The sequence below is a fragment of the Corvus moneduloides genome, chromosome 3 (genome assembly GCF_009650955.1).
Source record: "Corvus moneduloides isolate bCorMon1 chromosome 3, bCorMon1.pri, whole genome shotgun sequence".
NCBI classification, from domain to species: domain Eukaryota; kingdom Metazoa; phylum Chordata; class Aves; order Passeriformes; family Corvidae; genus Corvus; species Corvus moneduloides.
Genome location: NC_045478.1, coordinates 64,931,466 through 64,947,742, shown reverse-complemented (window position 1 = coordinate 64,947,742; position 16,277 = coordinate 64,931,466). Strand labels below are relative to the sequence as shown.

General features: G+C 43.1%; 1 protein-coding gene across 5 annotated transcripts in view; it reads left to right on the top strand.

The window, feature by feature from the left end:
- Nucleotides 1-16,277, top strand: part of PHACTR2 (phosphatase and actin regulator 2) — a 133,890-nt gene that overhangs the window by 42,809 nt on the left and 74,804 nt on the right. The window contains exon 1 of one of the 5 annotated variants that reach the window (XM_032101976.1): nucleotides 14,189-14,358. The exons of the other annotated variants lie outside the window; for them this stretch is intronic. Coding sequence (XP_031957867.1) covers nucleotides 14,316-14,358 — 43 coding nt within the window. The 5' untranslated portion in view covers nucleotides 14,189-14,315. Of the gene's footprint in view, nucleotides 1-14,188; nucleotides 14,359-16,277 lie in introns of those variants that run through there. 5 annotated transcript variants of the gene reach the window in all.

Genomic DNA, 16,277 nt, shown 5'->3' with positions numbered 1-16,277 from the left:
ACAAGAAGGAGAATTTGATAAGATGGAGTACACAGAATTTTGTTGTAACTCTCAAAACTTGGAAACTTCCTGGAAGAAATGTATTTTATACCTAAGGACACACAATGTTTGCTTTCTTTTCTGCTATTTTATAACTTGTCAATTATATTGATATATCTCCTCTCTAAAATTGCATAGCCTGGTGTTGGCAGTAGAGCTTTTATAAAGGCCTGATTGCAATTATAATGGGGGTAGGGTTTTCGTGTGCATGAAAAATCCACGGCCCGGGGCCTTGCATGGTACTTGAGCCAGTCCGAATGCTGATCGAGTGCCTTGCCAGGGAGAACAAGGAGTCCCAGAGCTCCTATGTGGCTGCTTCATTGCACATGTGCTTAAGCATTAGAGGTATTTACTGCACCAGCAAATTTGTAACATATTAGGTATAAATTTACTGTCAGTAAAATACATTGTAGTGACCTGAGTGAAACAGCACCAAAGAGGAGCAGAATGATGACTCGTTTTGGCAGTTCAGGACCACGCTGTGGGCAGCAGACTCGTGAGGTGGGCACGGAAATGTTCTGTCTGTGGAGAAGGTCACCCTCCCCCATGTTCTCAGTTGTCTTTTGTCCTTAAGACTGACTCAGCTTTTTGCAAGCAATAACCTGAGAGGTACAAAATGTCATGTCACTTGGAACAGTTTGCAGTCAGACAAATTGTGTTCCGTGTAAAAATTAACACACACACAAGCCTAAAATAACTTGAGAAAATGTATGGACTTTTCTTAATAAGGTGTTATAGTCCATTAGTTAACCAATGTTGCTAGACAACTTATACAAACAAAAAATGCCTTCAGTTGTGGATCCAGTTATCTCAGTTAATTTGATGGGCCAAATTATTTATAAAACCACCTAATATTTATCATAAGGAAATGCCTGATTTGAATATGTTGTCACACTATACTAGTTTAAGAACACTACTAGTGTTATTAAAGTGTTTCATTTACTAGTTTAATAACAAAATACCTTAAAAAGCGGAATTTTTTTTTCTATTAGACTGGTAAAGAGACACCTTTGGTACATCTTCCTTTCTATAACTCTTACAGTCCATAAATTTGAACTGCAGGAGGTCTCACTGCTGAAACTCCTATTCAGACTTCTAAAAATTAATAGGATTAATAGGATGCTTTAACACAAATGTCTATGCACTGAGAAAGTTTCCAGTGATGCTGGCCACACAGGAAAATTTGTATGTTTTTACTGGGTCAGTGTGCAACTGACTTGCACCCGTTTCACATATCTATACATGGATATGCATAATTGTAAATGCATTCACTTTATGAATTATTTTACTTAAGCACAACCTGCCTTGTGAGGCCAGGAGTTAGTACTGAGTGCTGAGCAAGGTCTCCATACCTTTAAAAAAGCTGATTTTTATTAGCTTGCGCTGCAACCATCTGACCCCTGACAATGTAATGTTATTTTAACCACACTTTGTCTTGAATTGAATGGAAGTCTGTCTGGATCCAGATGTAATATCCCATGCTGGGACATTAGGCTTTTGTGAAATTCAGCTGCACGAAATGAAGGTGGCCCTATTTCGTCCCTTAACCGAAAGGTGATGATCTCTCTTAAGGGCTCTCTAGAAAGGAGAAGTATTTTCTCTGTATACATTATTAAAAAACCTAAAAAGTGCTCTGTTCTTTCCTCAAATGTTAATTCTGCATACTGCACTTTGATTTATGTTCAGCACATCAGGATAATGGGGATGGAAAGCACAGGACACACTTCTTGGTCGCATAAATACATTGTAAAACATTCTGAAAGTTTTCAGTCTGTCTCCAGCAATGGACCATTAAATAAGAGGAATAAACATAGAAGGGACCATCGACCTGACCTCCACATAATTTACTTTATGACTGCCAGCTACATTCACAGATTTACAGCACTGGGTTTTATCACCATGTGTGAGTCAAGGTTGTGGTTCATAATTACTGCGCAGTTCGTGGAAAAACTCTAAAGACATCTTGTGTTGTATTTCAGTAGTTTTAAGTGAGTGGGTTCTGTGCTTGAGAATGCTTGGGAGCACCCCTTGTCCTGCTCCATCACCTGCATAGGTGAGACTTTACATAGACTTCTGCTACTGATTTTGGGGGAAAAACAACTATTTACTGTGGCACACAGCTAGCACACAAGGAAATGTCTCAGCCTTTTTGGAAAGGGTAACTGTTTAAAAAGAGAAATGGAGTGGGTGTGGGTGTCTTATGTACAGTATCTTTTTTTTTTTTTTTCACCAGCTAGCACGGTTCTCCAAGTGACTTCACAGAAAATACTGAAGCAGAATGCCAAGCTGGATTTTGTGGGTCATATCCCACAACCAAGTGCATTTGCCTTCCATCCAGAGAGCCCAGTACAAGCTATTTGCAATGCACGTGAAGGCATTTCTGTGTGGCATGGGACTGCGCCTTGCACCCACATGAGGTTTTAGAGGGAGTTTGGCATTGCTGCCTGGCTCCCAGTGCTGCCAGGAACGGCAGAAGGGGCCATGAGGGCTCCCCGAGCAGGTCGTGTTTTCAGAAATGTGTATTTTCTTCCTTTCACAAGGGGTCTTCTTGGGTTAATGTTTTCTACAGTCAAATACTTGCAAAATGCACTGTAAGATTAAGTCCTTATTCTCCCAGTAGGTGACATACCAGTAAAGATGATGTGGCTCTCCCACATCAGCTTTGCTGCTTCTGTACTGGAATGTAAATCAGTGAGCCACAGAACCATGAAAACATCTGACGTACTATTTCTTTTAAATGGATTTTCCTTACATAGAAGCTATCTTCCTGGGCATTTCTTCTGTCAGCCCAATTTAATTGGATTGTAGCTGAAAAAAAATAATATTACATTTACATTAGCTCTAAAAGTCTCTGCATTTTTGCCCCTGCAGCCCATCTGGCTCTAATGTTGCTGAATTTTAATTTAGTGAAATTTGTTCATTTGAACTAACTAAATGTGCTGCATTAACGATTTGCTGTACTAAGAAAATAGTGAGAAAAAATGTGTGATATTGATGTTTAGTCTTGGTAAAAGCACTTTTCCCAAGAACCACTCCTGCTTTATTTCATATAATTGTTTTAGTTTCCTTATGTGTGGGTTTGCAACTGAATGAACCTGAGCTAAATCAGGACAAAAAAGACCCCCAGGACTAGCATGGTTAAAGCATGATGGTTCTCCTGGCCACCAGCAAGTCAAAGAACGACACACGAGGATTTAAATAGCAAAATGAGACTCACAGGTTGACACTTGATTTGCACAATCACCATCTAAAGACCAAATGCCACGTGTACAGGAGGAGCTGGTGACAAAGCTCACCAGGCTTTCTGCCTCGTTAAAAGCAGCCCTCACCAGGGAGATGCTAGCAGGTTACCAGATCAGAATTCTGCTACAGCACACTGGCAAGCCTGCAAAACCCAACCCTTTTTAGCCCTCCCTATACACAGCCATGCAGACTTGGTCATATAGAAGCTAAAAAGGGATGACATGTTTCCCAGCATCAAGGATGGCTTTAGAAACAAGTGGTGTGTAAAACCTATTGCAAAGACAGCTACCTCCACTTACGAGAATGAAAGCAGCTGATTCTGAAGGTTCAAAACAAAACCCCAAACAAGTGCTTGGGAGGGGAGAGAGGTGTGTGGTGCGCATGTTAGCATGAAATTGGATCTGATGGTATCTTTGAACCAGTCACGCCTGACATTGCCACTTAAAGCACAGAGCCCAGCCACCAAGGCCAACGCCCACAGAACACATTCCTGTCCCGGAGGTGTTAGGAATCCCTGGCAGAGCAGGCTGCGAGCTCTGCCAGTCCCGCCTGCTTGCCTGTGGCTGCTCTTTGTGAGCCCTGCAGATCCTCCCTACAAAGAGCCTTGTGGGGAGCTGGGGCCAGACCAGAAAGAGAAGAAGTAGCCTCAGTCAGTGCGCTGCTGGTGCTGGTGTGTCTCTGCAGCCATCCAGACCATGACAGAGCCAGCAGGGAGGGGACATGGCTTTCCTGTTAAACCTCTGGGGAATACAGGTGGAAAGAGAGATGCTCCACCAGCCCCACTCCTGGGAAAAATGTCAATTAATGTTTGTATTTTACTGAGACTCAAGAATTGTGAGCAAAAGCCTCAAATCTGCAGGAAAGACAGTCTGCACAAAAACATTTTACGCCTTTGTTTTGGACACTTGTAACTGGTTGTGGGCTTTCTTACAGATCAGCAAAGATGTAGGCCAAGCACCACAGCTGTAATTATGGTAGGTGCAAAAAGAATCGTGGAATAGCTTGGGCTGGAAGGGACCTCTGAAAGGTTATCTAGTCCAACCCCCCCGCAATGAACAGGGACATCTTCAGCTATATCAGGTTGCTCAGAGCTCTGTCCATCCTTAAATATTTCCAGGGATGGGACATGTACCAGCTCTCTGGGCTACCTGTTCCAGTGTGTCACCACCCTTATAATGAAGGATTTCTTCAGGATATGTAATCGAAACTCACTTCCTTTCAGATTCAAGCCATTCCCCCCTTGTCCCATCTCACGTGCCCTTGTAAAACATCCCTCTCAGCTCTTTTGTAGGTCCCCTGTACATACTGGAAGGTTCTAGAAGGTCTCCCTGAACCTTCTCTTTTCCAGGTTGAACAGCCCCAGCTCTCTCAGCCTGTCTTCATAGGAGAGGATCTCCATTCCTCTAATCATGGCCCTTCTCTGGACTTGCTCAAACAGGTCCATGTTTTTTGTGTGCTGAGGACTCCAGAGTGAGCCACAGTAATCCAGGTGGGGTCTCACCAGAGCAGACTAAGGAGATTTTCCTTGATGAAAAACTGTCCAGGGCCAGGCCAACTGCTTTGGAGCAACTGGAAGAAGCAGACCAAAGATAGCAGAAAGGGTCTGCCAACGAGGAGTGCAGCTGAGCAGGATTCCCTCACACCTTTTGTAGCACACTCCCTCCTCCCGTCACCCCAAATGAGATGTGGAAATCCTACCTTGGGGATAATAACACTTCCCTAGGACCAGTGAGAGGTGCTCACATGCTATAATAATAGATGCTGTGTAAGTGCTGCAGATGGAAAGTGGATATTGGCTCAATATTTGCAAAATGGGAATAACAAGCCCTGTCTTCCAGAAGACTGTTTGGCGAGTGTGGTGCAGGAAAGAACATCCACCATTAGCTCTTTATTCTGTTACTCTGCAGCCACTGATGAATTAAGTGTATGGTGTCTTGCTGTGAAGAATAAGTGGAACAGACACAGGGAGATGTCTGACATATATTTTGAGGTGCATTTAATATTGTAGTGCTTCCGGATTCCACTAGCATGCTAGGGGTTTTGGCTTCAAACCAATGTTTGCATCAGTACCATGTGTCTCTGAAACAGCAGTGCTTACTTTAGAGCTGGCTATGAAAATAGTTTCCATTATAACCTCTTGTTTTCACATGCTTCTTTTATTTTATTTTGAAAATTCTCTTTTGAGTCAAAAATTTCCATCTGTATCTTTGCCAAAAGGTGAAGTTTTCCCTCTTCTTTTTCTTCAGCTTGGAAGGAGAATCTTTCAAATGTTTTTGAGTCATGGGAGAGTGGAAAAAATGCATTTTCCCAGTAGGATAAAAAAAGTCCACATTTTCACAGTAGTAGAAACATACGGGGAAAGGAAACTGAAGGCTGAAACTTGCATTTTGGTCCAGATATTTCTGTAGTAAACCAGCTTCATGGGGAAGGTCTTTGTGAAAGGCAGAGATTATTCTGATTTTTGGCAGTTAATCAGGCATGGGTCCAGGTTTGAAACTTTGCTGGCATTCAGAATATTGTTCAAGGTAGCATCTTTACAGCTAGCCATTTAAAAAGAAAAGAGCCAGTCCCCTGTGGACTTCTGCCCTTTAGAGCTAATTATACAATTAAATTAAATACAATACATTTAAATTCATTCTAAAATCTAATTGAATGGAGAGGAACTAGAAGAACACTGGTGCCAAACATTTTTGAAACTTTTTCTCAATTCTCGTTCAATCCAGCAAGAGCAAATGGATGTTGTTGAAATCATGGACAGGCTCATGCACTTCCAAAGGGCCAAAGTGCACAACAAGGTATTTACACACCACTGGCTTGAGCAAACGAGAAACAGTATGCCTGCCAAATTTTTTGTTGGATGTCTTTTCCCCTTCACATCAGCTAGGAAGCATCAGTGCAAAACTCTGCTATGTGTATTTACACTGAATAGGTTAACAAATAGAAAAGAAAAAAGGAAAAGGGAAGGGAAATGGAAAGGGAAGAGGTAAGCATCTAACCATCATGCTGATGAGTGATCCTGCACCCCTGTGCTGCTTTCTATTACTGTTTTTTCCTGGTGAGAACTGTAGTGGATACATTACTGGTAAGTCCCCTCCATGTGTTCTAGAAATACACAAGATCTGAATAATTTGGGGGCTAGTGATCGTGTTGTGACCCTCAGTTTCATATTTTCTGGCTCTTTTGAAACTTTTAACTACGCAGCCTGCACATTTCATTAAACCTTTTGCTTTCTATCATTCAAAACCTGCTCCAAGTGTACATACATTTGGCAAAGGCATCCAAAATGATGTGTTTATTTTGCTTCGGTGCCAAAAAGCAGTGATTCATTAAGGAGCTTGGAAACATAGAGGACAAGCCGCAGCCAGCAACCACCACACGTGCCCTGAAGAGCAGAAAGCTGTGTTTTTCTAAGGAAAATGGTTAGTGCAGCTGGACCAGTATCATGGCTGCCTTCTCTGAAGCAAGGAGGCACTGCTGGACAGGCTGGAGAGCACAGAAGTTCTCCTGGATAACTGGGCTTTGCTGCAGCAGCAGCAGCCGGAAGGCAGCCAGAGGCTGCTGTTAAGCCCAGATGGGAGGGAGAAAAAATGCCTGAGGGGAATTGGTCCAGCTCATAGGAGCCTTTCCTTGAAATGATGAATTAGGGAACTCCAGTACCGTGCCACTGCTATGGTGAACACAATAAAAGGTGCAACAGGCCTTGAGAGAAGAGGTGGAGGAGGAAAGGTGGTGACCTGCAGTAAGAATAGGCCTCCAGCTGCCCTTAGCTGCACTACTCCGTTTTCTCTGCTGGGGATATGCCAGCTTGTATCAGTAAAGGGGCCTGTTTGTTCTGGTATTGTAGCTACTGATAGGAACTTTAGCAGCAGCTAAAACCTTTGAAAACCTGGCAGAAACCCGACTATTGAGGAACTCTACACTCCAACATGTCATTGTTATGCCACTGTTTTCTTCTTCCCCAGTGGCTTGAACTAGGACAGGCAGAATGCTATTTATAAGTTCTAATACAGTCCTTTTTTGTCTTTCATCACAAATCTGGAACCCTGGACAAAATTGAAATCTGGTGACAAACACGCTGTTGATTGGAAAAGGTCTGATGGTTATTTTCTTCCTGGAAAGGAAATTCTGTCCTGTGCTGTCACAGTGCTACCACACAACAGGAGGTGCTGGGATCCAGGAGTCAGTATGAGGCACGAAGGAAATGATCATGTATGAAAAACATTAATACCAAGAGTTCTTGCAATTAACAGTCATAAACAGGTAGAAGAGTTTTTGGAAATTCAAGGTTTAAAATTTAAACCAGGACTGTAGCATTTAAATTATTAAGTACTAGGTGTGACCTTACAGACTTTGGGTAATATGTCATGTCACCTACTGGGGGGTTCTTCACCTGTTTTTCAGGAATACCTGATTTAGGCTTAGGGACATAATGTGATCCAGTATGCCAGTTCCCCTTGGTGCTTTAAACAAAGACAGAAGGTAGCTTTTTCCAGCACCAAATGAATACTACTTAGCCCTTCTTAAAAGAAGGCAAGAGTGTTATCCTGAAGAACACACATTTCTTATAACATATTCGTTTTAAGTAAATTCAAATTTTAAAACTCCAACATTTAGTGTCAGATGGGTCTGATTAATCTGTCATTTTTTCACTTTCATAGTATTACGCAAGTAGTTCTCCAAAATCTGCATTACACCACTTCTACTACTGATATCAGAAGTCTTTAGGCAGCTGATAATTTTTAAAACAATAGATGTGAAAGTAATAGTCCGCCAAATAATTAGTGAAATACTCTGAGTTTGTGAGAAAATGAAGGTTCCTGCATAGCCCAGGTTTGATGAAGCAAAGCAAGGGAACTGACTCCAGATCAATCACAAGCAAAGTAAACAAACATTAGCAACAACTGTGGGATGGAGGGAAAAATCAAAAATCTCAGGGGAATAAAAAGTTTTAGAATTTGCCTTTAAGGAACATTAGGGAAAGAAAACACCTTTGAAAGACATTGTGGAACAGAACTGGCCAGGGATGAAGCATGTAGAAGTTGAAATGTAGGAAGAAAGCACAGTGGGGGCGTAGGGCAGTTTCTGAAGCTGAGGAATATGCACAGGAGAGGAGTAGATCTGCTCCCCGTGACTCACTGAATATTTGTGTTGGGACCATTTTCTTTCTATTTTCTGCCTTTCAGCCACACACAGTATGTAAATTACTTTAAAAGCCCAGTGTCTACAGTACCACAGAAACTGAAAACTGGTTTTAAAATGACAATGGAGATTTTTCAACATACTTGCAAATGTTCAAGGCTGTAGAAGTCATTCCTACGACAACTTGCCAAGGAGTTACTTAATATGGGAAAGAGCAATGTTAAGTTAAAGGGTACAAGAAAAGAAAGCCACAGATCAGATGATAATACCACACAAGTAGATCCATAAGCATTCATTACTAACCATTTAAAACCATATCGATGTGTTTTTATGCAAGTTTCCTCTAGGTTCAGGCAAAACCCCTGAGTCAGAGAGCACAAAGAGGCCCATGGCTGAGGGCACCTAGCACAGAGCCTGGGTAATAAATTATTGAACTCCTGTGGCCATGAATTGTTCACCTGCTTCCCAGTGTTCAAAACTGGCTTGCAAACTGTTATGGTGAATAATTTAGGGTAGCAAACAGCAAGTGCAGAACCTATTTGCCGATAATTTGTGAGCAGAAAGAAAACCTGTCTGTGCCAAATCACCAGGAATGAGTTTGCCCAGCTGTGCTGTTTTTCTTGCCTGTGATGGCAAAGTGCTAGTAAGGATAAGTACGAACAGACATTGAAACAGGAGTCGAAATCACCTGAATACTAAACGAGTCTGAGCCCCTCAGATCTTCCACAGGTAACAGCCTTGCTACCCATCACCCAGTGCAATCTTAATGTGAACAAGCAAATCTCATCCAAGAAATTTCTGCTGTATGTTTTAATCAGAATAACCCTTATTTGCATTTTAACTCCTGTGATCTGAAGTTTTGAACCTCTAGCTTCCAAATTTAGAGACTGAACTACAGAAGCTCCTCTCAGTTCTGTATAGTTGCCTTCCATTCTACTATGTAGACAGTATGTGCAATGGGATTTTTTGTGGGAGGAAGACTGGTGATGATCACTCACAAGAACAACAGCCTCTTTTTTAAGGAAGATGTCAAGTTCTTTTATTTTTGCCTTATACTTGGGCACTGAAAATGGGAGGTGACACTGGTGAAGACAGCATCGGTAAGCCATTAAAAGTTAAAAAAGGACACATAAAAATATTTTAAAATATTTTCAAATGAGAGAATAATCTAGGGTTATTAAAAAAGTCCCTGGTTATTAAAAGGAAATGGCCTAAATTCCTAACGCAATGCCAGTATAATCCATGAATATGGCCTGTGATTTTATTTTGACAGCGCGCGTTTAAGAACTGCATTCAGTTTCACAGAAAACAGAACTAGCTTTTCGCTCAACCACAGCTGATTCTTCAGTCCCAAGCAAAGAGATTTTGGTGGTACCCTCCCCAAATTCTTCCGCTTAATAACTGCAGGTTCTCTACAGGCAGGTACGAATTCAATGTCATTGTTACAAACCTTAGTGTGACTATGACTGTAAAATGACCTGGCTTCTTGCTTGTGTTTTCTCATGCCATGACCTTTGCTTTGTTTGTTGTATCGTTCAGCTCTGCAGCCTGCTGGACACCGTGCTGCTCATCTTCCAGCAGTTCTGCACACTTGCAGGAGCTGTGAGTGGGTGGACCACACAAGAAATGACCTGTTTGGATCATTTCTGCTCTGGACTCAGTGCCATCCTCTTGGTTTTTCTTAATAAGCACCTGGACAATAGTCTTTTCCTGTTACATGTTTGCCAGTCCTGCATTACGAATCCTGGGATTAAATGGGATCACCCCTCCTTACAGCTTCTGTTATATTTAGGGCCATAAATTAATCACAGTAACTGAGGGAATAGTAATACAATTTCACCTTTCTAAAATGCCTCTTTACATGAGACTTTATGAAGACTGGGCAACAACATCCTACAAGTTGTAGGTCATCTATTGCCATCCATCATCCCAGTATGGGAAACACACTGAAATAGAATTGTCTTTGAAGCTTTACTTAGAGGAAGGAATTTGCCCTTTCATATGTGAGATAGATTATTGTGAGTATTATTTCATTCTGACTTCGGAAGATTTTGGAAGTTTTACATCATTTTCCACGACGAGACCTTGTATCAGCCATTTCAACAAGTGAGACATTCTAGTTTACAAACACTTCCAAAATCCATGAAGAATCTATTTTTTTTCCTTTCAGTAGAATATTTCAGTTCTTGAGGGTCAGCAGTGTCTCTTTAAGAGTACTCTCTATGGTACTCAACATGATAACTTTGGAGGAAGAAAAGCGCTGTGCGTGTAGCATGAAGCAATCAGATGTTATTACTCACATTGAAGTCTCAGATCTAACTGGGACACTGGGTCCAGGAACCCCATTGAGGCTGCTGTGTCAGAACAGCCTGGCATGACTTACTGGCACCTCTTGTACCCATCAGCTGAACCGCTGCTTCCCCACCTGATAGAAGACACACATATTTTAGCATCTTTTCGCAGAATTTCCTTCAGTACAAGACTAGCCCTGGATAGAATGGTCATGGAAATTTTAATCCTGAAATTCTCACTTTAATTTCCCCTGCCTATTTTTGCTTTGCTTGCAATTGTGGGTTTCCAGAAAGCCCAGAAGACTACAATACTGCAGAATGCTGGGCAGTCTGTTTGTGTGTCTTATCCTCTTAGTTGTTTAGATGCAAAGTGGAATATACAGCCTAAGATATCATCAAATCATCTACATCCTAAAATGTATTCTATCTATGCAATTGTAATCTCAAATCTCTGCTAGAATCACTTGTTATATCCTTAAGCTTTTAACTGTTCTCCATGCCACTTATGAACATGGCAAGAAACTTAATGCACAGATGAGAACACCTCTATCATACTGCAGAATAAAAGTATACAGGCAACCAAATATTAAATGTGTGTATTTTGTGTGGATGCTCATATGTGAATGTCAGCAGGGTGTTAGAATCCCTTTGCATGGAGGCAATTACATAAATATAGCTCCACATACGAGAAATGTAATATATCTTTCAACAGCCCAGTTTCCCTTACAATTCATAGAAAAGAAAGTCACGACCAGCAGTTAACCTAGGAAGAAAAAAAAACAGAAACAAACACAACAACTAAACCAAAAGAAATTGGTAATTACTTCAATTACATGAAGGATGTGGTAACTAGATTTCATTTATTTAGCTCACGAGTTGACTTTGAGGACTTCATTACTTCACGTGAACCACTGCAGACAGATGGTATACACTTTTGCATTGTAAACTGGGCTTTTACGCAAGAGGGGAACACAATTTCCTTTGATAAAATTAATGAGATCCACCAGAGGCAGACAGGAACACTTTTATGTTCCTGTTTACAAGTGGTTCCAAAGAGGTAACTCAAGTTTCTCAAAACAAACTCTTTAAAAATACTTTTTAAGGTAAGAAAAAAAAAGCGCCAAATTGCATGCAAAAAAAATCCAGAGAAATTAACGACAGAAGTTGTCTGTTCCACAAGCTGCCCTTCTGGAAGCCTTTCCTTGGGCTGACAAAGGGACCATTAGGCCATCTACCTTGACTCCCACTGCACAATTCAGCCTGGTTCTCTGTATAAGCCCCACTTGATTATCTTCAACACCATGCTTTGTATGGAACCTGGATTTGGGGATGTCAGACAAACGGTCCTTCCCTCAGTGCTTGAACATCCAGGACTGTTGCAATGCTGTTCTTTCCTTGCAACAGCACTGTTAAGTTAAAATGCAACATCTGCCTTTCCCAAGTGCATTGGCTTTTTTCACACCTTTTGTTGGAGAGCACTTTCTGCAATTTCCATCTTACCTTGTGGATCTCTTTCCAGGTGTCTCACATCACACAGCATTTTTTAAGGGACAACAGCACAGGATATGGGACAGCACTTTTTGTCTGATAAAAAGCACAATGATGTAATAGGGTTTCTACCTACCTTTTTCTACTTGCACATCTGTACGTACATATCAATCCCTTTTCTACCAGCATAAGCTCACTAGGAGTTCATGCTGAATTTCTCCAAGCTCCCATACGGAGTGACTTTCTAAGATACATTCCTTGGCCCTGTAGGTAGTGTCGTTCCATCCTGCAAGTCTGACCTTTTTATCTTTTTGACCCTACTGAAACTTACTTGTTTAAAAGACTTGAGTTTATTAAATAATCCAGATAACTCTGTGATTGCTTTGTCCTCATTATCACTCTATTATCACATTATCTACTTATTCTGTCTAAATTTGCTGTCAGTGGTGATGTACTTAGTCTTTTTAAAGCTTTTTGAAATAATACTTCTCTAGATTCCTGATGAAAACTCTGAAGAGCCTCCCTGCAGCTCACCAACAGAAACATCCTCATTAAATGCTAGTACTGCTTGGACAATTTCATTTAGTTCCTCATCTGTTTGTGCATTATTAATTCTGTGTTGTACTCACTTTTTACTCTCTTACTAAATCAAGTACCTAGCAGAAGTCTATTAAACTCAACCCTCTGGCAATTTAATGCATAATCATATAAAATGAGGAAATAAAAGATCTTTACCAGGACCTATTTTCTATAAAAAACTAGCATTTGTTGTAGTCTCCTCTATGCATTAGCTGACAACCACAATTCTTCTGCCTACCACTCGAGCAGCAGCAACTTCTTGTGCTCCTTTTGTGTCCTTGGTATGGGCCCCACACTAACACACTTGCCCATCTATTGAAGCACCACCACAGTGCCACCACGTGCAAAGATCATCCAGCCAGATATCACTTCAACCCCTCTAGGATTTTCCTCTAGGATTCCCAGACCACTGAAAAATAGTAATTTCACCATTTCTTGCTAATAGGTGTTCTTTAGGTGAGCCTCAAGTGTCCTCCTGTGATACGTATGCATCTCCCTGCTTATTTCTAGATACTGCATAGTAATAGCTATTGGTGCTCACGTTTATGGGGGTTTTAATATTTTTCTTTTTTTCTCTCTCTCTCTCTTTTTTTTACCACTGGTAACTTGTTCTAACATTAAGCTTGTATCATTGCTTGGATGATGCTTATGCTTTAAGGAAGACAAACGAATCCTTTGTTCCTTTTGCTCTAGTGCTACATGCACAATCTCTATTTCCCCCCATCTTCCCCATAAGTTTGTCCAATTGATTCTGTCCCTTCTTGTCACCTGTTAGGGCAGACTACTGCTGTCTGGATACTGCTGTCTTTGACTATCTTCTTTCTTTCAAAATTAAAAGTAGTCCTGTCTTCGATTATGTACCTGTGAGTGTGGCGAGGCTCGGGCACTTTTCCAGACCTCAGTGACAGCCAAACGAGCTTGGTCAGGACCCCGTGCCTTGCCCGGGCGCTCCTTTTCCACTCGTGGCGGCAGCGCAGCCCTGAGAACTGCTGCCAGCAGTGAAGCACCTCAAGCAGGGCGATGGGATCGCTCCCTGCGGCTGCCTCAAGTTTCCCCTGTACCTTCAGAGGGGATGAGAGGGGGTGGGAATAAATCCGTCTCTGGACTAACGTTTTGGAGGAGGGCGGGGGTAGGCAGGGACCGGGACTCCAGCAGCGCGGGAAGCCTCGCCAGCTGCGCACCGTCCTTCCCCAAACTCCGTGTAACTAGAGGCGGGTTTTTCTGTCTTTGATTTTTTTTTTTTTTTGTTTAATTTATTAAAGACCCCTGCGATCCGCGCGGGGCCGGTGCGGGAGCGGCGCGCGGCCCCCCCGCGGCCGGGCGGGGCCGAGGCGGGGCGGGGGCGGAGGGGCCGCGGCGGCGGCGGCCGGGCGGCTCGGCGGGATGACGGGCAGCCGCCGGCCCGCAGCCGGAGCGGCCGCCCCCCGCCAGCCGGCGGGGAGCGCGGGCCCGGCCAGCACCGGGATGTTCCCTCGGGAGCAGCCGCGGCGGAGGCTGCGCGCCCCGCGGGCGGCGTGAACGCCTCCCGGCCAAGCCATGGGCCAGACCTCGGTCTCCACGCTGCCCGAGCCGGCCGGCGGTGAGTACCGGGGCGGGGCGGGGGGCTCCCGCCGGGGTCCGTGGTGGCGGCGGGGGAGCCGCGGTTCCCGGGCCGGCGGAGCGGTGCCCGCGCTGCCGGGGCCGCCGCCAGTGCCCCGTTCCTTCGGAGCGCAGCGGGACGGGAGGGACGGCCGCTCTGCCCGCTGCCCTGCCCGGCTCGGCTGCCCCCGGGGGGCGAGAGGCTCCGCCGTGCCTCCCACCTCCTTCGGGGCTCCTTCTTTCCCCGTTATTAAATAAGTAAGTACGAAGGCTTCCCCTTCGTAGAGAAAGAGAAGGGAAGGAGCTCTGGCACCTCGCCCAGGAGCGCGGCTAGTGACCCGCCCAGCTGGTTGCTTTTAGCTCCAGTACTTTTTATATGTAGGCAGACTGTTGAAAATAAATAAATAGCGTGTGAGTGGAACTGTTTCGGTTTTTTTCCCCCCAGTAAAGCAGTCCTGGCTGTTTGCAACTTTTTGACGATAGTACAAGCTACTTGGGAATGTTGTTTGGAGGCATGTTAGGATAACCTGGTGTGTTTTAGTTACTGAAAAACAGAGTGGGTCTCTTCCCGCAATAATAGGATGTAGAATCTAAATTAACTTCAGAGAGGTTTGACGTTTCCTGCAAAATTCCTGCATGCTTGTTTTTCCTCAACGCCTGTTTCCTTTACATCCATTGAAAATAAAAATACAAAATCCCGTTGTGGACTTTATTGCTGAAGGCTGAACTTTATCCTTAATTTGCTTATTACTGTTAATGTGGGAATGTTTTGTCAAATAGGAGACAGTGCAACAAACTTTCTCTTTTCCCCTTTTGTTTTTCCTTCATGGCCGTTATAGAGAATAGTTTTAGTATTAACACATAATTTTCAGACAAACACCATTATATTCCTAGTCACACCATCCCAGTCAAAACCTTGGATGATTTTCTCACCTGTCAAACACTGCATGAAAGCAAAACTGGACCATTTCCAATAAATGTCACCATCCTGTTGAAGGTTTCACCCGGCAGCCAGTGTGTTAGGATTGTTTCAAGGTAGGCATCAGGAAGCAGATGTAAGGAAACAGATGGACCAGTTAAAAATTTTTGTTAAACTTCCTGTACAAAAAAAGTGACTGAACTCTCAAATGCAAAAGTTTATTGTTGAGAGCGTTTTGCCTAGGGGAGGCTTGTATCTTGACTAAGGATAACTGTGGTTGCCTGTGTTCACTTGGCTGGATGATAATGGACAATAATTGGGCTGAATTTCTAGCTTTACCTCAAAGAAAAAAAGTCACAGTTGAATTCTTTCCTAATTGAAACCAAAATTTTCAATCAGGAGCTGTAAGAGACAGGTATCTGAAGATGTAAGTTACGATGATGCTGCCTCAGTATCGCCAAGTAAATTTTAAGTATCTTTAAGTAATTTTCAGAGCACTGCAGTTTGGGATGAGACAGTGGTAGTGCCTCTGGGAGGTTTCACAGAAGAGTAATCCCACTGCACTTTCATTGCTGTTGAAATTGTTGGGAGGCTATATCCTCAACAAGAAACTATAGGGGCAAGAGGGTTTCTGGGTGGCATGGATTCTTGGGGGTGCAGTCATCTTTCTCTAGTCTGTTTTACTGACATGGTCTGGACATTTAATCCATTGTGAAGTTTGGGAGGCCCTGTCCATCTGTGATCAGGGCAGGAGAATGACTTCCATTGGTTCCTGTTCCATGGGTTGCCCTTTAGGCAAGCAGGCCTAAAATCTTCGTTGATTTTGGCGTGCCAGGCAGCTACAAGCCATTTAAGTCTTTGACAGCTGCTAGAGATTAGAGTTGAAGGAGATATCTGTCTTGCACACGCAGGGGCTACAAATCTGTTTTAGTGCTATGGAATCAATAGTGCATTCAGATCCTCAGTGAGCCACACAAAAGCAGCTGTGAGGAATTGCTTGC